This window comes from Alternaria triticimaculans, assembly GCF_023758025.1.
Source record: "Alternaria triticimaculans strain BMP 0046 chromosome Unknown scaffold_12, whole genome shotgun sequence".
Classification (NCBI taxonomy): domain Eukaryota; kingdom Fungi; phylum Ascomycota; class Dothideomycetes; order Pleosporales; family Pleosporaceae; genus Alternaria; species Alternaria triticimaculans.
In genome coordinates this window covers 586,890-611,115 of record NW_026055969.1, presented here as the reverse complement: position 1 = coordinate 611,115, position 24,226 = coordinate 586,890, and the positions used below count along the sequence as shown (strand labels likewise).

General features: G+C 53.1%; 11 protein-coding genes and 1 non-coding gene across 12 annotated transcripts; 9 read left to right on the top strand and 3 right to left on the bottom strand.

Annotated features, from left to right (window-relative positions):
• Positions 1–1,602: 1,602 nt before the first annotated feature.
• On the bottom strand, positions 1,603–3,165 carry J4E78_007738 (uncharacterized protein; the record flags this gene model as incomplete). The annotated part of the gene is made up of 3 exons (XM_049368342.1): positions 1,603–2,851; positions 2,912–2,948; positions 3,000–3,165. 3 exons carry the CDS (start codon positions 3,163–3,165, stop codon positions 1,603–1,605), a joined length of 1,452 nt encoding a protein of 483 aa, XP_049219996.1.
• Positions 3,166–3,718: 553 nt separating this feature from the next.
• J4E78_007737 (uncharacterized protein) lies at positions 3,719–5,125 on the top strand (the record flags this gene model as incomplete). Its single annotated transcript, XM_049368341.1, has 1 exon — positions 3,719–5,125. The coding sequence occupies one exon, from the start codon at positions 3,719–3,721 to the stop codon at positions 5,123–5,125; it is 1,407 nt and encodes a 468-aa protein (XP_049219995.1).
• Positions 5,126–5,664: 539 nt separating this feature from the next.
• J4E78_007736 (uncharacterized protein) lies at positions 5,665–6,658 on the top strand (the record flags this gene model as incomplete). Its single annotated transcript, XM_049368340.1, has 2 exons — positions 5,665–5,842; positions 5,907–6,658. The coding sequence occupies 2 exons, from the start codon at positions 5,665–5,667 to the stop codon at positions 6,656–6,658; spliced, it is 930 nt and encodes a 309-aa protein (XP_049219994.1).
• A 583-nt stretch (positions 6,659–7,241) lies between these two features.
• J4E78_007735 (uncharacterized protein) lies at positions 7,242–8,794 on the top strand (the record flags this gene model as incomplete). Its single annotated transcript, XM_049368339.1, has 4 exons — positions 7,242–7,404; positions 7,464–8,035; positions 8,088–8,428; positions 8,482–8,794. 4 exons carry the CDS (start codon positions 7,242–7,244, stop codon positions 8,792–8,794), a joined length of 1,389 nt encoding a protein of 462 aa, XP_049219993.1.
• Positions 8,795–9,807: 1,013 nt separating this feature from the next.
• J4E78_007734 (uncharacterized protein) lies at positions 9,808–11,015 on the top strand (the record flags this gene model as incomplete). The annotated part of the gene is made up of 3 exons (XM_049368338.1): positions 9,808–9,843; positions 9,895–10,321; positions 10,381–11,015. The coding sequence occupies 3 exons, from the start codon at positions 9,808–9,810 to the stop codon at positions 11,013–11,015; spliced, it is 1,098 nt and encodes a 365-aa protein (XP_049219992.1).
• Positions 11,016–11,072: 57 nt separating this feature from the next.
• On the bottom strand, positions 11,073–12,880 carry J4E78_007733 (uncharacterized protein; the record flags this gene model as incomplete). Its single annotated transcript, XM_049368337.1, has 2 exons — positions 11,073–12,712; positions 12,877–12,880. 2 exons carry the CDS (start codon positions 12,878–12,880, stop codon positions 11,073–11,075), a joined length of 1,644 nt encoding a protein of 547 aa, XP_049219991.1.
• Positions 12,881–13,636: 756 nt separating this feature from the next.
• J4E78_007732 (uncharacterized protein) lies at positions 13,637–14,386 on the top strand (the record flags this gene model as incomplete). Its single annotated transcript, XM_049368336.1, has 1 exon — positions 13,637–14,386. The coding sequence occupies one exon, from the start codon at positions 13,637–13,639 to the stop codon at positions 14,384–14,386; it is 750 nt and encodes a 249-aa protein (XP_049219990.1).
• Positions 14,387–14,883: 497 nt separating this feature from the next.
• Positions 14,884–16,113, top strand: J4E78_007731 (uncharacterized protein; the record flags this gene model as incomplete). Its single annotated transcript, XM_049368335.1, has 1 exon — positions 14,884–16,113. One exon carries the CDS (start codon positions 14,884–14,886, stop codon positions 16,111–16,113), a length of 1,230 nt encoding a protein of 409 aa, XP_049219989.1.
• Positions 16,114–17,643: 1,530 nt separating this feature from the next.
• Positions 17,644–18,618, top strand: J4E78_007730 (uncharacterized protein; the record flags this gene model as incomplete). Its single annotated transcript, XM_049368334.1, has 2 exons — positions 17,644–18,478; positions 18,542–18,618. The coding sequence occupies 2 exons, from the start codon at positions 17,644–17,646 to the stop codon at positions 18,616–18,618; spliced, it is 912 nt and encodes a 303-aa protein (XP_049219988.1).
• Positions 18,619–18,816: 198 nt separating this feature from the next.
• On the bottom strand, positions 18,817–20,660 carry J4E78_007729 (uncharacterized protein; the record flags this gene model as incomplete). The annotated part of the gene is made up of 5 exons (XM_049368333.1): positions 18,817–19,254; positions 19,305–19,522; positions 19,582–19,786; positions 19,850–20,091; positions 20,141–20,660. 5 exons carry the CDS (start codon positions 20,658–20,660, stop codon positions 18,817–18,819), a joined length of 1,623 nt encoding a protein of 540 aa, XP_049219987.1.
• Positions 20,661–21,004: 344 nt separating this feature from the next.
• J4E78_007728 (uncharacterized protein) lies at positions 21,005–23,610 on the top strand (the record flags this gene model as incomplete). Its single annotated transcript, XM_049368332.1, has 2 exons — positions 21,005–21,622; positions 21,679–23,610. 2 exons carry the CDS (start codon positions 21,005–21,007, stop codon positions 23,608–23,610), a joined length of 2,550 nt encoding a protein of 849 aa, XP_049219986.1.
• A 226-nt stretch (positions 23,611–23,836) lies between these two features.
• J4E78_007727 lies at positions 23,837–23,967 on the top strand. The gene has a single exon. It is a non-coding gene; the product is annotated as a tRNA-Thr (tRNA).
• Positions 23,968–24,226: the final 259 nt, after the last annotated feature.

The following is a 24,226-nucleotide window of genomic DNA, read 5'->3' as shown; positions in this document are numbered from 1 at the left end:
CAGCGACGCCACAAAATAAAGCGACGAAGAGTCATCATACGATTCGGCAAAAAATAGTACTTCCAGGAAAGAAACAGGTATATAAGCATCAACTCCAACGCCAAATACCCCCCTAGTACACACAATTGAAGCACATGAGCCTCATGCAGCATGTCGAGGCTGCTGAATCCAACCCTGAAACGCGGAACCATACCAACACATCTGTCACTATTGTCGCTTCATATCCGTCGTTCCCTGCTTGCTTCCTCTTCGATATTCCCAGACTTTCTGCCCTTGTCCGTTCGCGCCCGAGCCATAGTATGTAGCATATGCTGCGTTCATGCCCTCATGGTGCTCTTTCGCGTGGCGCTTGATGGAGTTCCAGAGGCCCCGAGCTTTGCTCGGTTCCTTCAGTGTAGATGCCGATGACGAAACAACAGACGTTGATGATGAAGATGCCTGGACTGGTGTCTTGATGTATTCGAAAGAAGTGCGAGGAGTCGTCGCGGAAGAGCCTGACATCTTCGATATACGAGAACTTGGGCGTGTTTCTTTCGATTCAGATGGCTTTAGAGGCGGTGTAGTGGTGTATATATGAGCCTTGCTCGATACGCCGATGTTGATGCCGATTTGAAGCTTGCGTGTCGAGAATGATGGCAAACGTACTCGATTGAATACTGTGGATCAGGGTGCTTTGTCCTTTCTGTGGGACCGGTACCAAATCTGCCGATTTGTTTGAGCCCACGTTGTCAGAAGAAGAATGTGCTGGTAATGTCTAGATCACTTCAGCTGCGCACAACACCATCTTATACTCATCCCACAGCTCAGGCCACTGTACCGATTCAGACATCCGAGAATCGCACACCCTATGACTCCAAGGACCAACATGACTTTGCCGTCGCAGTGCTGACTGTTTCGGTAATTGACCTGAAAGGCGTGGGAGGCTTGTTTCAGCGGCTTTGCTTGTCGAAAACATGACCATACGCCTGAGAGGCGCAATGTGGAGACAGTTTGACGCCAGCATTGCGCCAGATGGGTCCAATGGGAGACTTGCGCTGAAGCCACTTTCTCCCGGAATACGCTAGTGCTTGTGGACTTCCCGACGGGTAGCAAAGAATGCGCGGTGCGAGTGTTGTACTCCTGAGGCACGGGTGTAAAAGGCTAGTCGTACGAGAGCCAGGTCACATCGACATATGCCAACGACGCCGCAGGATCGCGCCGTACGTTTTTGAAGCTCTTGTTGGTATTCTGTCTTGCATGATGTGCAGGTTGGCTTGCGTGAAGAGCGGAGGAGGGTCATTTGGGTGTAGGGCGTGCGTCTTGTGCACAGGCGCGATCCAATAGCTGGAAAGTGGGGTTGGCGCGTCCTAGTGACGAACGCGCGCGCCCTGTACATGTCAATCGTCGGTGGCCGAAGCCGCTGTATGAATGCGATGCACGTTGAGCCTTGCGATCTCAGCAACTCGACCGTGCTTGGGGTAGAAAGTGCGGCCCATGTCAATTGCGCAACGTTGACAACAGCCTTATTGCGGCACAAAAACACATCAAGCGGCACAGAAGCATACGTGGGAACGCCAGCGATGAATAACATGATTTTGGACTATCGAACACCTGATTTTATGTCTAGGGCTTAACAACTGTCTGCCACGGAAGTGTATTATCGAAGAAAAAGGTTGCTTTTGGCTGTGCCGCAAGGCCTTCGCCCGTCATGTTGCACAGCTTGGTCACGTCACCGGCCTCTGCACGCTTCGCCTTGATGATATCTTGGTACTGAGACAGGGGGCAAGATGAGCCAGGACCACTGGTGCAGTCCACAACAGGGTAGACAACCTCGTTAATGCGGATGCGCACGAAAGTTTCTTGAGAGGCGGTGCCGTTGTAGTTGGTTGCATAGCCAGAGCCGTATGTGCTATTGTGGGCAGGAGCAGGACAAGAGAGGCGTTCGAATGCAACAGTTCCGCGCATCTTCACAACCTGAGAGGAGCGGAAGAGTCGGTCCGACAACGACATGTTACCAGGAAGCTGCTGTTGTTTGTCGAAAACACCGATCGCAGCGGCCAGCTGGTTGATTTGGCCATCATTTGCGAAATTGGCCATGATCTTTGGAGGGACAAAAGTGCCATTGCCCGTCTTGTAGGTCGCGTCTGGACCATCAACAAAGCGTTGCACAGTCATGTCAACGATAGGCAACATCTGGTATTTCTCGATATCGGATCCCAGACCGGTGCCGTACCAATAACGCAAATCCTGCGCATACTCATACTGCAAGATCTCTTCCTGTGTGAAGATATCGCAAAAGGGGCTTCGACGGCCGGTGATCTGGGTCTCGAATCCACACAAGTAGGGTATCTGGTCGACTTGACTCGTTGTAAGGTTCAGGCCTTGGATCTTCCCGTTGAGCCTGGCGGCAATCGGGGGAAGGTACATAGAGTCCCACGTCTCCTTGGCAGGACCTCCACCCGCGTCATCATAGGCCTTGCACAGGTCGCTGGGAGCAAGAGTGTTGCCCCAACTGGCAGGGTCGCTCGCGTTGAGGGCATAGATTGTAGTGAGGTCTGTAGCGTTGGGCCCCACGAAACCTTGAGCGAACAGGCGTGCGCTGTCCCGAACGCGTGGACCAGACGTGTAGTAGTTTGCCCACATAGTAAATGCGGTGTTGTACTTGTACAGGTCGGGGTAACGAAGGCGCCACGTTGTACCCATCTCGTGTAGTTCTTTCCAGCCGGTCGGGCTCAGATTAGCGATTTGAGCGTCCGGGTCTGAGAGAACCGGCTTCCAGGATTTGAGGAACGCGAGTTTCTCGTCGGTGATGGTGATGTCTCCGGCAGCTTGGATGTAATTGGCAAATTCAACCCACCCATTGTAGGCGCCACTATAAAGGTAAAGAGACAAAGTCAGCCTATGCCTCATATACAGCGCGTGCAGTAGTTACCGGTCTGGGAACCGCGAACCGTGACGGGAGAAGAAAGCTATGTGTTCTTAGTCTGGCATTCTTCAATCGCGGAATCAAGCTGCCCTACCTGCCAGATCGACCTTGCATCCTGTAGGTATATCGGACGAAATGCCCGTCACCTCTTCGCCGGGGAACCATTGTCCGTTGCCGCCGATATGCTGGAAGACATTGAAGTTGTCTTGGGCTGCAACAGCAGCACTGCTAGCGGCGATAGAAAGAGCAAAAAGCTTCATGATTACCCTTAAGAAATCAGGGTCGCTCCGAAGTGCAGATAGGAATAGAGCGCACGCCTATCATCTTTATACCCGACATGTTGATTGATCGCGGTGTTGTCAAGTTCAGCACCTGCTTTAGCCTCGGATATGAGTTCTGGCGATGCTTCCTAAGGCGGTAAGGATGCTCAGGAACCAGCTGCACGTGGGAGCATCGACGGCGTGGGTGGTCTCTTCGCATGGAGGCGCGGTCTGCCACAGCGGCCAAGGAACTCCATTGTAGGATGCAATCCTTCGCGCATGCGAAATACGATGGTTTCGACCCGAGCTTCGCGTGAATTGCGGTTGACGTAGGTTGATAGCAGTGGATGACCATGCATCTGTCGCCCTTCGGAGGTGCATGCTCCGATTAGTCACGCCTTATCGATACCGCACCCGCGATCGCGGCATCTGACTGACTCAATCTTCAGCTATCTTTGCCAATAACACAACACACCCGCAACGATGCACGTCTCCATGTCCCCTCGGTGACTATCCGAATCAAGCTCCTCTCAGCACTTCTATCCATCAGATCATGGCTGAATCCAAGCCGCGTCAACGCAAATTCGCGCCAAGGTCACGGACGGGCTGCCTCACATGCCGAACCCGGCGGAAGAGGTGCGATAGCGCCCAGCCTCAGTGTGCCAACTGCAAACGCCTCAACCTGTTATGCGAATGGCAAACTCCACGAAGTATCGTTTCGGAATCGTCTTCGTCCCAGTCAAGCTCAAAGAGCCCGGAGCGCCAGGTCGCAGTCCCACTGCGCTCGTCTCTTGATCCATGGGATGCACTACCGGGCGACGAAGGAGCGGAGCGGATGCATTTATTGCAGTATTACATCGAGGCGTTTGTACCCAGTGTCCAAGTAGCACCTATTGCAACGAGTTTCTACACCAGCCTCTACATGCCTTGGTCTTTCCAGATCGAAGGTATGCTTGACGCTATCCTGGCTATATCTTCTGCTCAGTTGGCGAGGCGAAGCCAGGACGCAGAACGCGCCAAACATCTTCGCGCCGTATCCTCCCGCCACGAGAGGAAGTGCTATCAGTTCATCAAGGAGCGCTTGAACCCGTCGGGTGGATTACCAGAAGATACCTACCAGGTCACTGCGGTGATTCTCATCCTGGTAGGACTAGAAGCACTCAATGGTGTCAAAACTACGAGATGGATATCGCAATTGAAGAGTGTGCAACGGATACTTAGTGCGCTCACTCCGGAACAGAGCATCATGGACTGTGTTGAAGTTGATTCTCTGCATCGACACTTCACTTACCACTTCGCCTCTGCTTCGCTCATGGCGCGGGTGTCAAACGCCGGAAAGGCCTGTTCGGCAGAGCAGGGCTTGATACCAATCAGCGCCGCCCTAATGCCAGGCACAATCGACCCGCTCATGGGCATCTCATACCAGCTATGCGACCTGATTTCACGGATACAGTATGTCACCTCTTCGAGTCCCGCGTTTCCCCTCGCTACCGAAGCGTCTTTCAACGTGATCGAGAAGGGTATACAGAATTGGGCTTACGACAACCCGTTTGCACTTGGCGTCGATACTCCTATAGCTCTCGACCTCATCGCCTTGGCAGAAGCCTACCGTTTAGCAGCTCTCATTCAGCTCTACCGCACCTCTCCTAGCCATTCAGCCAATATTGCGGGCTGTGCATCACGCGCTATGGAATTCATCGCTCGTATACCACCTGGAAGCGCCGCGGAGTCAAGTTTGCTCTACCCAATATTTCTCGCTGGAGCCGAGCTAGATGATGAAGCGGCCATCGAGAAGTGCTTCCAGAGGCTAGAGGATATCCAGAATAGGAATCGGTACGAGAACGTTGAATGTGTCCAAAAGGTGTTGAAAGAAGTGTGGCGACCGAAGCTTGAAGGTGGTCAAAGAAGGGACTGGGAAGAAGTGGTAAGAGAGTGGAACTGGTCATTTACTTTGGGTTGATGCGATCCCGATGCAACTCTCCTAAGAAGCACCTTTTGCCCCGATCAAATGCTACACTCTGGCGGGATGCTATGCGTACGTACCGGCTTGGAACCTCGGACATATCCGCTGTAAAGGAGCACTCATCGGCTCACTCATGATCGATGCCTCACTCAACGGCAATCTAAAATTCGCCCGGGCCGGGTGTGTTTGGTGATGGAGTAGCTCCTTCCCCGCATGACATACTGTATCTTGGCAAACCCCGCCTCCTCCTGCAGCCCCCATCGAGATGTCGAACTTTGCCCCGATTTGCTCGCATGTGTCTCTTTGGGCAACCATGGGATTCTCAGCTGTGCCCAGCGTCACTGATTGCTTGGCCATTTTCCCCGCTTTGTAGCCACTCGCTATCCACCCTTGCATTCTACTGCGTAGCGTCTGCGCGACGTCGATTCTTCACTTATCTACCAGGCGATTGCGTTCGACTGAGCATCATTGTTTTACGCCTACAACCTTCTACTTGCCACTCTTTGATCAACATGGCGAACACCGCTACTCCAACCATGGCCACTCCCATCGACTTTAACAGTGTGCTGGATACATCCAACCTGAAACATCGTTCGGTGCTTATCACTGGCGCAGCATCTGGCATTGGTCTAGCCTGCGCGATAAAGATGGCCGAAGCAGGCGCAATAGTCACCATGGCTGATCTACACGATACGGCTGGGGGCGTCATCCAGGGTAAGTTCTGACCATGCAAATTGCATGTGATAAGCATACTAACTTGGTACTCCCACCTCTGCAGATCTAACCACTCGAGGCCTCAGGGTGCAGTTCGTACAATGCGACGTGACATCCTACGAGGACCAAGCCTCCATGTTCCAGTCTGCAATCATCTTTGGAGATGGGCAGATTGACATAGTGATCCCAAATGCAGGCATCCTTGCCGAGAAGAACCTCTTCGACATGGTGCCAGCCACGTTGCCAAACCCAGGAGACACCCCACCACCTCCTCCAAGCTTTGCTTGCGTTTCCGTCAATCTTGAGGCAGTATACAATACCTGCTATCTAGCACTACATCACTTCCGCCTCCCGCGCGCAGCAGCAACAACTTTCAAGCCCAGCATCGTTCTCATCGCCTCGCTTGCAGCCTATATTGGATACCCATATAGCACCACATACAGCATGTCCAAGTTCGGTGTTCGAGGACTTCTGTACAGCCTGCGCGAGCGCGCCATGCACTCTTCGATCCGCATCAATCTTGTTGCACCCTGGTACGTGGATACCGGCATCGCCAAGCAACCCGACTTTGTAGAGGACAACGGCGCTGTTCTTAACATAATAGGATTTGTATCCATGGACAGAGTCGTGGATGCTGTGGTGAGGTTTGCTTCGGTTCAAGAGTTGTGTGGAAGAAGCGTAGGCATCTTCCCCAAGGGCAGCGAAGATCTTCTCGACGATCTGGAAGGTGGATACGGCGGCGCGATAGTGAGTAAGCATATGCGCGAGGTTCAAGCAGTCGTCGTGCAGGAGATGCAGAAACAGATGCAAACGTAGTTCATTGCCCAGTAGACCCGATATGAGAAACATCTTCGCGATATCGGCTTTGTCAATCACGACTGTCGACATCACATACTGGTTTGATGTTGATGTCAACCAGAGTCACGCTGATTCTCATCCCACACTCTCTGATCGCATGGCCGTGTGGAGAATAGTACGATGTTACCACTGCCATGTGGGCCCGCGTTTGTACAAGCCATCGTACATGATGTACAATATGTCTTGCCACCCAACATAGACATTTTCGCCGCCAGTACTAGATACATTTGTGCTTAGCCTTGGTTCACGCGCGTAGCCATATGCCTGAGAAGCTTAAGAGAAGCTAGCTTCGGGACGCCGGAAGGGGCGTTTGTGAACGGATGCAACATCGCATCCCTCAGGACAGGCGAGGCCCACCAAGCGATCAACGCAGACCTGTCCATAAAATTTTGTCGGGTCTGTCCGCCTCAACCGTCCGTAGTCTTTCGCCCGCCGGTATGTTGTTGCGCCGTTTGCGATGAAAGGCCTGGGGAGTGTGAGAAATGCTCAAGTATATCTATGCGAAGAGAATGCCACATCGAACAAAACAACAACATCAAACATGCCAGACACCCAGGAACCCCAAATGAAACGAGAACCAAGAACCGGGATCGACATTCTCGTCGTGGGAGGCGGCATCGGCGGACTCACCTTCGCAATCGAGGCCCACCGCAAAGGACACGATGTGCGCGTTCTTGAACGGAATGACGAAGGTCAATACTCGGGTACGTACCTCCCCATCCAACTATCGACCTCCAAAAGAACCAAACTAACAAACCGACAGGTGAGATCATCATGATCACCAGCTCAGCGCTCGAAACGCCCAAGAAATGGCCAGGGTTCTTAGAACGCCTCAGGGCCCTCGCATCGCCACCAACCTTTGACCTGCGCAAATACGACGGCACATTCATCCAACACCATGCTCCGGGCGATTCTGCAAATCCGTCTTTGAGCATCTACCGAAAGAGGCTGCATAGTTTGCTGAATACCTACGTCAAAGAGCTCGGTATACCCATAACGTACGACGCGAAAGTGGACGTATACTTTGACTCAAACACATCAGGCGGTGTTGTTCTCAAAAGCGGTCAGAAGATAACTGCAGATGTGGTGGTAGCCGCAGATGGTGTAGGCTCTAGGTCCCGCGAGATCATCGACGGGAATAGAGAGAAGCCGATTAGTTCTGGCTTTGTTGTTTACAGGACTTCTTTTCCTACTGGGCCGGCGATGGACAAGTATCCCCTTGTTGCGAGGGAGTTTCTGGGGCACGATCACCGTGGTTTCATGTATATTGGTCCTGGTGCGCACATGGTTATTTCTCATGACAATGGCGAGCTGTGCTATCTATTGACTTGTAAGGTTTGTAGTCGCTGGTACATTGGCCTTGTAGATCGTTGCTAACTTCTATCAGGATGAGAACGGTACGGCAACAGAGAGCTGGTCGAAAACCACTTCCACGGATAGGATCCTGGATGTTGTAAAAGATTGGGATCCTTTTGTTACGGAGGTGATCAAGGCGACACCGAACAATCAGGTGCTCGACTGGAAGCTGATGTGGCGTGATCCACAGCCGCAGTGGGTGTCGAAAGGCGGCCATGTCGTGCAGCTGGGCGATGCTGCCCATCCCTTCTTGCCTACGTCGTTCAGTGGCGGCACGATGGCCATGGAAGACGCGTACTCGCTAGCAGCCTGTCTACATGTTGCCGGGAAGCAGCACGTTGCGCTTGCAACCAAGGTGCACAATAAGCTGAGGTATGCCGATATAGATCGTGGAGAAACACTAGCGACTAACCCCAAAACTGTAGGTTCGAGCGAGTGTCCTGCGCGCAGAAGCTAGGATTCAAGAATCGTGAGATCTTTCACAACACCGACTGGAAAGACGAAAAGGCGGCGCCGACAAAGCAGCACAAGATGGTCGGAGATTGGTTGGTCTGTCACAATCCCGAGAAGTATGTTTACGATAACTACCACAAGTGTGCTGAGCATTTGGACACGGGTGTCGAGTTCTTGAACACGAACATACCGCCGGGATATGAGTACAGACCGTGGACCGTCCGCGGGCTGCTGGGGGCCTCGGAACGTGGCGAAGTGGTTGAGGATGAAGGCGACTGGTCCTAAAAGAAGGGAAGCTTGCAGAATGCAGCGTTATCACTGTAACTGCTTCAGCTTATCAATTGGCCATGCTGGCAACATCTCTTCTCGATGTATATATATGGGCATCCGGCGGCAACTGTTGATGCTGATTAGAACTGCCGAACTTCATGCTTCTCTCTGCTGTGTCCTGCCCCCGCTCCCTGTGGCTTACTGTCCCGTCGCTCGTATCCGCCGAACTTATAGCATGCCAGTATGCCTGGCTATTGCTTGCCATTGTATAGGCATGTAGCATGCCAGATGCCAACTTGTCATACCTAGGTATCTTCTTGATGGTTAAGCTCGCCATTTTGTCCAACTGCTGCCTCCGAGTCGTGGAACAGCCAAGCCGCAATTACATCTATCATAACGCTCGAAGGATACGCACACATCGCTTCCTACAACGATGCCGGCACCTTGGTTGTGGACGAGTGCGGTCGGGTTCCGTTCGAGGAGCGTGGCATCGTGCGCGCGTGTAGGAGGTGCTTTGAGAGCGAGGACTGTGGCAAATTCGCTTGAAAAGGCTCCAGCCTACCCGGTGGTGCCAGTTTATGCCTATGATGCGAAACGCGCGTGGGTTCTGGAGCGTACGACGATGATGTTGAGCTTCTCATGGCGGCATGAGGAAAGCTTCGCGATTGCGTGCTGTCGTGTTCCAATACACGTGTCTTCAGCCAATATCCCAACCATCTGTTGTATTGAAAGGAGGCAAGTTAGGCATAATAAAGCTCCCTTCGCGCAATGATCGCGTGGATGAGGAGTGTTGGTGGATAAACGTCCAATGACGACAAGCTCCACGTCGCTGAATGCCGAGGGATGTCGGAACGCTGCTCGGAACGGCTTGGCCCGGCTTACCCTCCCATTCATCTAAGCTGCACTCCATCGGCAAGAATCTCAGTAAGACTCGAACAATTTCCATATCAACCATGTACTTCCCAGCTTCTGACTCAGGCATGAAGCACTCGCGATATTGGGAAACTTCACCGCCGCGGCACTGAAGCATGACGGTCGATCGCGGAGCTCGAGGCCTTGTCGCTGTAAGTCAACCTCCATCGTCCCCAGCACAACGAAACTGACCGGGTACCTAGATAACAGGCGCAAACGGAACAATAGGCTATGCCTGTGTGGTCTACGCGCTGCAAACTGGCTATCGAGTCCGGTGCATCGTGCGCCGCGCCTCCGCCATCGAAACGATCAAAACCGGGCCCTCTGTGCAGCCCTACCTCGACCTAATCGAATACGTCGCCGTGCCAGACAATGCGGTCGGGGGAGCATACGATGAAGCTGTTGCGGGTGTCGACTATGTTGTGCACATAGCAGGAGCATGGCCGATGCTCCATCTGGATCCTGACAACGACATCTACCATCCATATATCAGGTCGACGAGGGGCTTGATAGAAGCAGGGCGCAAGTCTGGCACAGTGAAGAGGATGGTGTTTACGCAGGCGGGGGCGGGGCTTGTTGACTCTGAAGACGGCGATACACTGGGTACGCGTATGGAACGCGTCTTGAACGGTACGTCTCTTTGCTTCTGCTCTCGCGCCTCACTTCATGCGTCTTACTGACCGATACAGAGGCAGTTCAGGTCTCGCAAACATCCCTCGCATATCGACCCCCTCTCAAATCCCCGCACAACGCCTACTGCTCCGCAAAAGCCCAATGTATGACCTACCTCGCTGATCTCCAAGCTTCCCACGAGCTCCCCTTCTCTATCACGCAAATCATACCCGGTACCGTCATCGGCCCTTCGGAGTTCTGCACAACGTCGGAGCAAGCGCGTGCGCATATGGATCGACAGAGCAAGGCATTGCTGTTCGATGATGTGGCACCACGGTATGCGTTTGGTTTCGTGCATGTGCAAGACTGCGCTCGCATTCATATCGAGGCGCTAGATGAGAGGGTTAGAGGCGAGGATCTGCCCAAGTGGTATGTTGCCGCTGGGACGGTGGAGGAGGGGACAGATGGTGACAAACTCTGGAACTCTGTGGCGGACATGATCGAGCGAGACTTTGCCAAGGAGGTCAAGACTGGGGTTTTCACATTGGGACGCCAGAAGGTGCCTATCAACATGCCATTCCGCGTCGAATCAAGCATGACGGAGAAGATGCTGATGAATGGTGACAAGATTAGGGGGTTAGAGGATAGCGTGAGAGAGGTCGCGGAGTGGTACATTCAACTTAAAAGAACAGAGGAGAAAGCAGATCTGTAAACTGGGATAATGTTGGGCACGAACTGAATCCATCGAATTATCCTGATGTCATGTGCCCTACCACTTGAAGCTTTCTTCAAAGTACTCCACCCCTCTATAACCTTTATCCAACATCTGGACACTCGCTTTCCTAGCCTGATCCGCCATCAAAGCTGGCCCACAAGCCACAATCGCCAGACGTTGCTGGCCCGCATCTCTAGCAGCCTCTTGAACTGTTTCATGTACGTCAGGTCTGTGTGCCATGATTCTTACGCTCTTCAGGTCTTCGCCCAACACATCGTCTTTTGCCTCATCATCCCGAGTGACGTGCACTTCCATCTCGACTCTCTCATCACTCAACAAGCCTCTAAAGTCGCGGAGAACAGAAGTGAGGAACGCGTACTCGCGTACTGCCCATACAATCTTCACACTGCGTACACGTGATGTACTGGCCAGAACGTGGGCTAAGTGTGATAGCGGGACTGCGATACCCGTTCCACCGACTACAAACAAAATGTTTTGTGAACTGCGGAGAGGAACAGTGTGTCCATAAGGCCCTTCCACAAGGATGCGGAGTCTTTTGGGATGCAAGAGACAATGTGACTTCAATCGGGATGTGAAGCCGTCGTACGGTCGGATAAGGAACACCATGTTTAATGAGGCATCCGAGGCTTTAGACGACAAGAGTGCATCCGACTCTGTGGTTGAGGCTGATGAAGTACGCGAGTGTTCCGGCCTCGCTGAAAGCGGCGATAGTGGCGTAGATGGAGGATTGTCCGTATCTTTTGAACTGTATGCCAACGTGAACGGATGGCTCTGATGTGCATAGAACAGATCATCCAACACGTGGATGTAGTAGTAAGAGCCAGGCCTTGGGGCTACTAAGCTCTTACTACTATCGACTTCCATACGCACGAGGTTACTGCTAGGGTCATAAGTAACCCTAGCCTTGGTACTCAGCGGGCTGCGGTTGAAAGCTAAGATTCGTGAGAGGCGCATGATCCGGTCAAAGACCCAGACACCAACGCATGGCCAGATGAATATGTTCCACTCGCCATTAGTGAAAATCTCAACATGGTAGTACATAGTCCAGAGGGTTGCGATCGAGAGCGCTATGTGCGTGACGAGGAAGAACTCGTAGTGCGCACGGCGGATACCGTAGAACGAGAACGCCAAAAGACCGCACATGGCGATGGTTGACAGTTCGCCGTTCCAAAAGTAGTGCTTCGTCCAGTAGTTTAGGAAAGATGGCCATCCTCCGCGCTCCAGTATCATCAGCGTGTATCCCACACTGTGCACTACGGCTTGTACTGTGGCAACCCTTGCCGCCCACCGATGGAAAGCGTTGTAGGTACCGAAACCCCATCCAGTCACCCAGATCAAAAGATCATTGCGCATACCAAAGAGCCAGACGAGTGGGAAGTTCGCGAGCGATATGATTCCCGTACGATCCGATACAAAACGGAGGAATTGCACTGACTTCTTCGGCCAATAAAGGTTGCCTTCGGTGAGACGGTAGGAGCAGCTGCAGAGAACAACGTTGAGCGCGACAAAAAGAAAGATGGTAAGCGACTGGATCCGTGGTGGGATGGTACACCAGCCGTACGGTCGAGAACAACGATCACCAAAAGCGGCAGGTGTAGTAACGTATCGCCTGAGCCATGTTCGGAGGGAAACCAAGGGACTTCGAGGTCCAGAAATCCGGCCGGATTCGACTTCTGGGACTGTTTTGTATGACATGTGCCGCTGTTCACTGCGTAGAAGTGACAGTATACGCGTCGTTACACCAACGGCCACTACTACGAGCCAGAAGTAGTACATGTACCAGCTATGGGTATTATATTAGCGAAGTCGCGCCTAACGGGATACAGGCTCGACTTACCCATACACGAGATGGATCTCGTATTCCCAGAATGCCGCTTCCTGTACGCCACATTTAGCACTCCATAGTCTTATCGGCCGTACAAGCAGGAACGTACCATGGTGGTGAAAGCTCGCCTTACAAGCTCATCACTTGGTATCACAACTTCATCAATGGTCGGAAACCTGAGTGCCTTTTCAGCTGACAGTCGCGTCACTCTAGCCTTGTCGTCAGGGGTCCATTGGTCCAGAATATCGCGAAAGGAAGGTAATGTAATGTTCGCGTGTGCTTCACACCAGGGATTCTGGTTCTCGATCCATTTTCCTGTCTGGCTGTCCTGTATGCAGAACTCGTCGAAGCACAGATACAGTGATGTGACGCGTAATTCACTTTGGCATCCTCGGATCTTGCTCGAAAGCGAAGGGTCGGTGTCGTTGAAGGTTACATAGTTGACGCCGGTCTCACATGCCAAAGGGCAGTACTTTCCCGAGTACAAAGCATGTGATGCACCTGTAAGCGTGTACAGAATGATGGAGATGGATGAAGTGCGCATGAGTGGACGCGATGAGGTACAAGATGGGGCGACGCAAGCTCGGAGTCGGAGATTGGCGGGGTCGTGAAATCTTATCAGATGTCTACGCACGGGCCCGCGCTGGCATCAGGCGCGCTTCTTTCGCGTCAGCTGGGTTGTTGCTTCGAGCTTGCAAATGGCCAGTGTCTGTGAGCACAAAGTTTACGCAGCGGCCATACTCGCTGTCTTAACCCCCTGTGGCACCACGTCATGTCTCACACCGCCTCAAAGGCGACCTTTCTCTCTTTACCTATCGAGCTCCGCCTAGAGATTGTCGCATACGCGCTGGAACAATCTGACGCGGGACTCACGAAACACCACGAGTCCAATGAGGGACGAACTTGTTCTACGATAGATGAGAGGTACAAAGCTAGTACCAACCTTGCGATACGGCTGGTTTGCCGCCAGTTCAACGCTGAGTTCCGTCGCCTTGCCATCCACAGTACCCTCTTTGTGCTCGCCAGGAACTCCACACGAGTTGCCGGTCAGCAAGTCGAAGAGCTTCTCCAAGATGTCAAGAAGTTGAGGATTCACTGCGACCATGAGACCATCAGGAAATGGTGCGAGTACCCGCTGAACAGGCAATGTATGCATCTCGATGAGCTACAGTTTGTAATGCCACTCGACGACTCTGCCAACCGGACAGCCCTCGTGGGTCTGCTCAGACGTCTGCGCAACGTCAAACAAGTCAAGCTCCTCTTCCCGAACCATCGTGTTGCAAAAGAGCCCTATGGGTACATCAGATTACTCGGCGAGTTGCTCAAAGAAGACCATTTCCAGAGATACGATGCCCCGAACGCCCCCAATTTCGAGTCTACATGTTGGGAGTGGAGTTTTGACAAAGAGTCTAGTTGGGCTGTCTTCGTGGCTCGGGAACCTATAGCGCTTATCCCGGAAGAGCATTACTTGCTGCTCATGAAGCCGAAGATCGACTACATTATGGATTACATGGCATCATAGCACCAAAACGGTAGTAGTCACTGTGCGACACAGCACGTTCGCGTCGTTAATGTGATGACGAAGGGGAACTGCATGGATCCATAGAGTATGCTACCAAATCAACGGATTTCAACAATGATTGATGGGCCAAAGATTGCGCGGGTGCCATGATTCGGCCCAGGGCTTTGACGCGTCTTCACGTGCTCCAACACAGCTGCATCCCCGAGTGCTGCGTAAGACTAGAACATCAGCATGGCTTAGCGGTATGGTGGACTCTGGTATTATAAATGTCGCCGTGCGGAAAGAGGCCACAGTCGCTTACTGGCATTTGAGTGTGGCAGCTTAGAAATCACGCTGCTTCGGCGGCCCAGGAGATCCGACGCGGCCCCCACTTGCCCAACGATGCACTTGACGCACTGCATCGCGCCTGCCTCACCCCCAAGCGCAACTGCTATAACAGCAGCCATGTCACGCCCTTCCAGACGCCGTCTACCCCCCATATCAATCCACCGTCCACCATGAGCGCCCCGAAGCCAATCCTCATCTCCGGCGCCGGCCTCGCCTCGCTCCTCCTCGCCCGCTCGCTGCACCGTTCCAAGATCCCGTTCCTCGTCTTCGAACGCGACGCGTCCATCGTCTTCAGAGCCCAGGGTTATAGGCTGAGACTCTCAGCGCAGGGTCTGGACGCCATTGAGCAAGTGCTCGGTCCGGCAGGATTCAAGACCTTCTACGACGCCTGCGGCAAAACTGGCGGGGCTGGATTCGCGGCAGTGAACCCGCTGACAGGCGAGACAATAGGTGGAGATGCTCCGAGCGTCAAGAGCGAGCCTTTGACCAGCAGAGACGGCAAGGTCGTTGGAGTGTCGCGCGGTGATATGCGCAAGCTGTTCATGGACGGCATCGAGGACCGTGTGGTTTGGAAACACCAGGTCGCAGCCTACGAGAGGACGGACAATGGTGTGCGACTAGTCTTCGCCGACGGTACCAAGTCCGAGGAGGGCTCTATGCTGATCGGTGGTGAGGGTGTTAAGAGTGCAGTCGCTGGTCAGCTGTCCAATGGGGCGATCAAAGTCTACGATCTCGGTTCCAGAGGCATACATGGACAAGCCCCGACGGCAGCCTTCAAGGCCTTGGGCGAAGGTGTCTTCCGTCTTGTCGACGATACATCACAGCCGAACGGTGGCAAGGTCTTCGTCATCACAAATGTGCGCGCAGGCGACATGGACAAGCCCGACGTCAACTTCGGCTGGACCATGATCGGCTCTCCAGGCGTCATCAAAGCGCCGAACGACAATTACACCATTACTGGGCCGCCTGCTGCACAGATAGCAAAGGCACTTACATCGCACTGGCATGATCGTGTCAAGCCACTCTTCGATAACATGGCCGAGTCGGAAGCAGCTTTCTGGAAGATAACATGTTCGTCACCAGAAGGCGTACCGAAGTGGCCCAACGACCCTCGAGTCACTCTGGTTGGCGATGCGGTGCATGCCATGACGCCGGCAGGAGGCAACGGCGCAAACACAGCTGTGCGCGACTCGGCTTTGCTCGGTCGATTGATAGCCGAAGCCTGGGAGAGAGGCGATGGCGATAGATGGACGGGTGTCACAGAAGCATATGAAAAAGAGATGCGAATATACGCAACAGAGGCTGTCAAGGCTAGCTACGGGCAGGCTACAGGGCAATTCGGCATTGATCTTGATCTCAACACTGCGCCTACAATTAACGAATATGTCGCGCCAAACTGAGTATTCTTCGTTGCAGCAGACTGGTCATCAGTCCGAACAGGATTTAGCGTCACTTTCCTCTGAGACGGCATTAGGTCGTGTTGACGAATGATACGCATCATCTTCATCCTTACTTTTAAGTGCGACTCACGGTCACTAACGATACAGGGTGTTCTGGCTGGACAATTGCAAGCCCCCAAGTCTGCCGCGGGACGAATGTCGCGTCCTCCGTTGCCGATTGTAGATTCCGCCGCAGAGCCACGACTCATGTGTAGCTTCCCCGCATCTCCATAAGGCCCACCCCCGACTTCAAAAAACCGGGCCATCCAGTACGTGCGAAATTCCCGATAACAATGGATTCGCCGCGACCACGCAAACGCCGTGCCATCAATGCATGCGTCAGTTGCCGAACGTCCAAAGTACGATGCGACGGGAACCGCCCTTGCCAACGATGTGACCGGAATGGCGCAACTTGTCAATACTTTGACGCCGTAAAGGACGAAAATGTGTTGCGGATCGAAAGGCTCGAGAATGAGATGGCTGCTCTTCGTGAACACATGCGTATCCAGCGACATCAAGACAAGAGTGTACGTAGGCCTGAAGACTACACTTGGGTAAAGGAGGCAAATCAGAACATCTGGCGCCAATGTGGGCTGTAGGGCGTTCTGGTTCCTCCTTATTTGAGGTGGTGTCCTGCGCGAATCCGCGGAAAGCTAGCTGACCATGATAATGAATGCAGTTACCCATGGAGGATGCGACTGGGACAGTGCCAGAAGTCGTACTCCGGTCTATGCCCAAGTGCAACGCAACGGCCGTTGACGCAGGTCTCATCACATGGGAACAAGCTGTCCACTGGTATCAAAGGTAGACAAACTCACTGCACTTCTCGAGTTTAGATCACTGATTCTACAAAGTTTCTTCTCGGGCAGTGTATGGAAGCCCCGATTCACCTGGTCAACCATACTAAAAGCCATAGCAATACCTCGTGCCCATCTTTTGCGAGAGACATGACAACATCGCATCAGTGGCTTCACGGAGTCCAATCCTTTTTGACGCCATAGTCAGTATTGGATGTCGCGCTGCCGAAGGTTTCAACACCAGAATCTATCGTCAGTAGTTTTCCTGTATGAACTGCATATGAGACAAATGCTGACGCTGTACACCCATTTCTAGGCCGCCTCCAGACTCGAGTCCGTGATCGATTTACCGACCTATTCATCAACACCAATACCCCTACAGTAGAGGATATACAGGCCATCGCACTGGTGGCTGCGTACTCGGAGAACGCGTTCGTTCTGGTGGCCATGGCCCTTCGCTTTGCCATTCAGCTTGGGCTACCTCATGTTGTCGATCAGCTCATCGCCAAAAGTCACGCACGTTCCGGGATCGTGACCGCCCATGAGCAAGAGCTTTACCGTCTATCCAGAGTTTGGCTTGGAATCTGCAATCTTGAGCTCTTGTGAGTATCGTGTTAGCCTGGTCGGAGAGCGCTGCTAAAAACATCCAAGTTTCTCTCTAGATGGCGGTAAACTGCCGGGCCTTTCTCTTCAAATGTCATCTCGAAAGATCAGATGTCTATTAGCTCACCCAGAACGTACATCTACCGACATCCGCCTTCTCTCGCAAGTGGAGCTCAACATCATCCGCACGGAAGCTTATACAAAGATCATGGGCCGGAGTAATGACTTTATGGGTCAACACAGCGAAGACCAACTCCGGACTACGGTAGAGGAGGCTTGTGTTGAGCTGTCACTGTGGCTCGATGAATGGACCAACATTGCTCTGACCGAACCAGCGCCACATCAACGGACTCTTGCGTTGCAGAACTTGTGTATACAGCAAGCTTGGGCGACGATGACCATGTACCTAAAGGCGGTAGGCTCTTCCGGGATCGAGAACATTGCGATCATGACCGAATTTCAGCGCGACTTCATACGCAAAGCCAAGGAGGCAGCGAATCGACACCTTCACTACATGCTTCAGTCATCGTCAACACCAACTTCATCGCCGGTGTCTCATGCCTCGACCTCTGGCTCAACGTATCTCAGTACTTTCCGCTGGACACTCGACTATGTCTGGGCTAAGTGCGCCGTCTCAGTCTTGCTGGTCCTCAAGTTAGCCATTCTCCTCCGCGACCCGGTACCTTCGGTCATGGCGCTGCTCAGCGACGCGCACCGCGTACTGGAAGAGCTAAAGACTGTTACCGTGGGCCACATCGCATACTTTCAGATCTTGCAAACCAGCATCGAGAAGTGTGAAGCTGCTCTCCGAGAGTATGCTGCGGAACAGATACCCGACCAGGACTCTTCGATGGCGGGAGCGAGAAGCAGTGTAGCTGAAGACGAGTTCCAGGGTTACGTTCCCAGCGAGTTCGTCTTCGAGTGGGGTAAGTTTGGACTGTAGAAACGCTTGTGAAATCTATACTGACTACGTACGTCCACCTCTGCAGACTTTCCTGGGCTCAACCTAAAACATATGCCGCTCGGATGGCAAGACCTCTTTGTCAATATCGACAGCTTGTTCTAAACCAAAGGCATGCTTGGAAGGCAGGCGGCTATACAAGAGCCGTGCATGTTGCGTGGATCCGACGGTCAAGCATATCCTGGGAGCATCAACAGTGTTTACATGCACATGTCAATGGAGTAAATGTTGTATGTAAGTTCAGTGTATATTGTAACTAAGCTACAACTATCGGAAGTCATGTTTCAAGCGTCAACCCGTTGATCAATATACATAGATGAAGTCCTCGTTCTTGATGTCAGTCACATCATCGAACGCCTTGTCGCCCACACCGCTGGCTTGTGCGTTCTCAGCTTCCTCTGCATCACCCTCGCGCGCAGAACCCATGCTGGTATCAACGACAATGGCCGACTTCCCCATGCTCTCTCTTGTTGCCGCATGCTTGCGGTTCAGAAGCTTGATCCAGAACATTGCAAGCAGGATCAGGACGACGATCGCGATGAAGAGAGCGAGGTTGGCGCGGAGGCCTCGGTAGTAGTGTGGTTTTTCTGACGGTTTGAAGAGCTGTGGGCCGATGATGTTGCCGGCGCTGGCGCCGACGAAGAGGATACTTGTCGTTACTTTACGCTTCGTGTCGCCTCCTGTGTTTTGGCCTGACCAGCTATAGATTAAAGGTGAAATGCCGGGATAGAAAGACGTCAGCTGGAAGCACAGGGTTAGTAGGTTACATGTTTTGCGTTGCCACTACTTACGTAGTATCCGAGAAGAAGTACACCGCGATTCGAGTCGCCGCGGCCAACGACCATGAGGATGACGATGCCGGCGATCGGTGGTATACATAAGAGTATCAGCACGGGCGACTTCCGTTTCAGCCACGTGGCTAGCCAAGCTCCACCGCAGGTAGCTATAATCTGGATGACGCCGAAAGGCATGTTGAAGAGGATCGTAGCGAAGGGCCCAAACCCAAAACCTGAAATTCGAGCAATCAGTGGAGTTCAGACTTGCAGCTTGCAGGAACGTTGGACTTACTCTGGATGATCAGAGGCCCGAAAGCACTGATACCACCACTCGGGATGCTGATCGCTGTCAACATGGAAAACCAAAGCCATGTCTTGGGATCCATGAATGCCTCCAGTACGTGGTCCCACTTCCAGACACGAGATGCAACGCCCATCTGGTTCATACGCAGACGTTCGACAGCGACGAGCTTTTCGTGATCGTTGAAGAACTTGGCCTAAAGATTGGGGCACGAAGTCAGTATATCTCTCACATCAACTAGTACAGGGAAACCACTTGCCTCCATGGGTGAATCGGGCATGAACAACCATACAAAGACCGAAACGACGACTGTGAGGAGACCACAAAAGAGAAAGATGATCTGGTATGAGTACAGAAGATTGGACTGGATGTGGCCCAACCCGTAGCAGAGCAGACTGCCGAGGATGTTGACCATACCCAGCATGGCGTACCAAGCTGCGTTTCGGTTCGTTTGCTCGCCACGCTTATACCACATTTGAACAACGGCGATGAAAGCAGGAGCTAGATGCGTTAGCGATAGTCTTCGAGATGGCTTGAAGAGTTGGCTTGCCAACGGCAGCTTCGAAAGCGCCCAACAAGAATCGCGTGGCCATCAGCCCGGCGAAGCTGCTGGCACCCGCCATTCCGCATAATATGCAGCCCCAGGTGAACACCATTACACCCATGAACTTCCCCATCCTGAGCTTGACCAGCAACACTGCCACCAACGGCTGTGCCACTAGCTGCGCAATATACACGATACTCCCAAGCCATGAGTATTGTTGACTGTTGGGATCGAGGTTTGCATCTTCGATGAGGCCAAAGACGGAGGCGTAGGACAACGTGGTCTTGTCGAGTGATTGGAGGAAGTAGACGCTGAGTAGGATGGGCAGGATGACAAGATCGATCTTCTTCAAGACGCGTTTGTTCTCGGCGGATGTTACGACGATGCGTTCGTTCGAGGCGAGAAGTGCGGCGGCTTTGTCTTTGCCTTTGCCGTCCGTCGCATTGGCTGGCTTGTAAAGCGACTCCGTGGTTTCGACATTGGGCTTGGAGGCGGCGACGTCGTCGGTCACCTCCGGTTTCGACATGTTCAACAAGAAGACTACAATCAACCCAGGAAGAGTCTGAGATAATGCTGCAGTAGTAGGTCAATATGGCCCGACTGCACTTATACGCATCCCCACGGGGACCCCAGACGCTGATCTTGTCTCTCTTCGGGCTAGGTCTCGTAGCTACGGCCGAAGAAACCGGCAGCCAAGGATGGATGCCTTTAGCCTCGTGACGAGGGTAGGCTCCTTCGGTTTTCTCCGATGGTACCTTCGGGCGAAGTTCAATGGCCTGCCTTGCTATAAGTACAGTATGATTCATGATGGCCATGATACTTGGCAAGAAGACAGGCATTGCTAACTGTTAAACCCGTTCTATATTCATCATGCCGATGCTTGAGCACGTCCCCAGCGGCTACCAAGCTGTTCCCGCAACGGCATCGTTTAATACGAGCGTTGAGTTGCAATCAAACTCGGGCTTTGTTTTCACGTTTGACGCTTTACGACCTGGACTTTTCCGAACGACTTTCACGTCGCCCAAGCACTTGTTGCCGCCACACCGAGCCACACCAGTACCGAGCAAGACCCTGGACGACACGACTGCGGCACGGGTATCATCTAGCACCACCTCAAAAGCATTCGCCGTCGATGGAGTCACTGCCAATGTGGATTGGGAAGGCGGTGTACCCATAGTATCACTTACGCTTCCTGGCCAAAAGACACCCATTCATACCGATCTGCCCAATCGCTCCTATGTTGCTGATGGGCCTGGGGTTTCGCACTACACACGCTACAATAATGGGACTCTTCACCTTGGACTTGGCGAGAAGCCAGCACCCATGGATTTATCAAATCGTCACTTCGTTCTCTCCGCCACCGACTCTTTCGGCTACGATGTTTATCGCACAGACCCGCTCTATAAGCACATTCCTCTCCTGATCAATTGCACGCCAGATGGCTGTGTTGGTGTCTTCTCAACGTCGCATGCTCGTGGCTTCTACTCTGTAAGAAATACCGCTGTACACCTGCATCTGAGACGCATGCTGACCTCTTTTACCAGGTCGGCTCTGAGATGGATGGGATGTGGGGACGCTTCAAAGTATATCGTCAAGACTATGGGGGTCTCGAGGAGTATCTCTTGGTGGGAAAGACACTACCGGATATTGTGCGCATCTACGCTGACCTCGTTGGCTATCCACTTCTGGTGCCGCGGTGGGCATTCGGTTACCTGGCTGGTGGTATGAAGTACTCCATGACGGACGACCCACCTGCTAGTCAGAGCATGATGGAGTTCGCTGCCAAGCTCAAAGAACACGACATTCCCTGCTCCGGCATGCAAATGTCATCTGGCTATACGGTCGCAGAGACAGAACCGAAGACGCGCAACGTGTTTACGTGGAATAAGCATCGGTTTCCTGATCCGAAAGGCTGGATCGATGCTTATCACAAGGAAGGCATTCGGCTCATTGCAAACGTGAAGCCGTATGTATTGGGCAGTCATCCCGAGTATCAAAAGCTCAAAGACGCTGGCGCATTCTTTACGGACTCTTTGACACTCGCATCGGCTGAAGCGAGACTGTGGAGCGCGGGTGGAGGTGAGAGTGGAGTCGGTGGCCATATCGACTTCACTTCCAAGGCCGGGTACCAGTGGTGGTACGACGGCATCCGCGAGCTGAAGCGTGTCGGTATTGACTGCATTTGGAACGACAACAACGAATACACTGTTCCACACGACGGCTGGCAGTGCGCGCTAGATGAGCCAGCAGTTACCCAAGAGCCCAAGAGCGACGAATATGGCAACAGCATCGGATTCTGGGGTCGCGCACTCAACACCGAACTGATGGGAAAGTCTTCGCACGATGCGGCCTTGGAGATAGAACCTGCGCAACGCCCTTTCATCTTGACCCGAAGCGCCACAGCAGGAACGCTTCGATACTGTGCAAGTGCCTGGAGCGGAGACAATGTCACCTCTTGGCCAGGCATGAAAGGCGCCAACGCTCTGTCCCTCACCGCGGGCGTATGTCTAATGCAATGCTACGGCCACGACATAGGCGGTTTCGAAGGCCCACAGCCCAGTCCCGAGCTTCTCGTCCGCTGGTGCCAGCAAGGCATCTACAGTCCGCGCTTCGCCATCAACTGCTTCAAAACGGGCAAAGACAACCGCGTCGGCGATGTTATCGAGCCTTGGATGTATCCCGAGGTGACTAGCATAATCCGCGACACGATCAAGCGCCGCTACGAACTCATCCCCTATCTCTACTCGCTAGCGCTGCATTCTCACATGACCGCCACGCCACCGCAGCGTTGGACTGGATGGGGATATGAGAGTGATCCAGAGATTTGGACCAACAAGGTTCTTACCGATGGCGAGACACAGTACTGGCTTGGTGATGCACTACTGGTCGGTGGTGTCTTCACTCCTGGTGCCGAGACTGCTAGCATGTATCTTCCCAAGGACGCTTCAGACCCTGATGCCGCATTTCTGGACCTGAACAACAACCCACAAACGTATTATAGCGCGGGACAGTGGGTTGATGTTGCATCGCACTGGCAGTACAGCATTCCTGTTTTGGCGAAAGTCGGAAGCGCGATACCTGTTGGACGGGCGGAACAAGTCCTCTCTGTAGGCGAAACAAACAACCCGGCAAACCTGCCCCTGGACGACTACCGGGGGGTAGAGATCTTCCCTCCAAAGGCTTCTTCCAACGGTAAAGTCTACACGTCTACTTGGTACGAAGACGACGGTGTTTCGCCGCCGCCAGCCAGGATCTCCGTCTTTACAGTATCCTTCGAGTCAACGGCCACGCAGGTACTGGTGCGATATGAGGAGAAATTGCAAGATGGCTTCGTCCCGCATTGGAAGGACCTGGAGGTTGTCCTGCCGAGGGGCGATGAGAGAAGTGTTGTCTTCAATGGCGCAGATGCGGAGAAGACGGGAACTGACAAGTTGGGGAGAGGGAGGTGGAAGGGTAGTGTTGGGGGGAGGAAATAAGCGTTGATTGCAGCTAGCACAAATTGAGCTGCGGATATTTCATATGTACCCGCTTGTGCCGCTCCGTGATTAGACCCTGATGGTTTTGCCCCGCTAGACACGACACCGCATTTTGGCGGCCGATCACGGCGAATGCAAGGACCGGTGTATAGATGTAGGCTATAGATGCCATCCACGACTTAGATCATAAGACGTTTATTTGAAGCGTTTGCCATCCAACTAGCAAGCCTTCCTAGCTCAGTGGTAGAGCGCGTCACTAGTAATGACGAGGTCGTCAGTGAGTAGCACCCCCATTCGAAGCACACAGGAGACGACCGACGCTGACGTGCCGTGAAGGTTCAATTCTGGCGGAAGGCAACGACGGCAGCAGGCAGACGCCATTCCTTTTTGCTGGTGTCGTACTGGGGTTCTGTTGTGAAGAATGTTCTTTTTTGCGGCATTGTGGTGGTGGAGGGGCGAAGTGGGGCTTATGCCTCTTCATCCTTCTATTGCTTATGCGACAACATCAAAAGCAGGATATTGAACAATTACAAACGACGGGAACAGTCTTCTCCGACCCCTAGCTGCAACGGCGTCTCTCACAGCAGGCATGCGACAATGTCCCCAACGTCCAGTC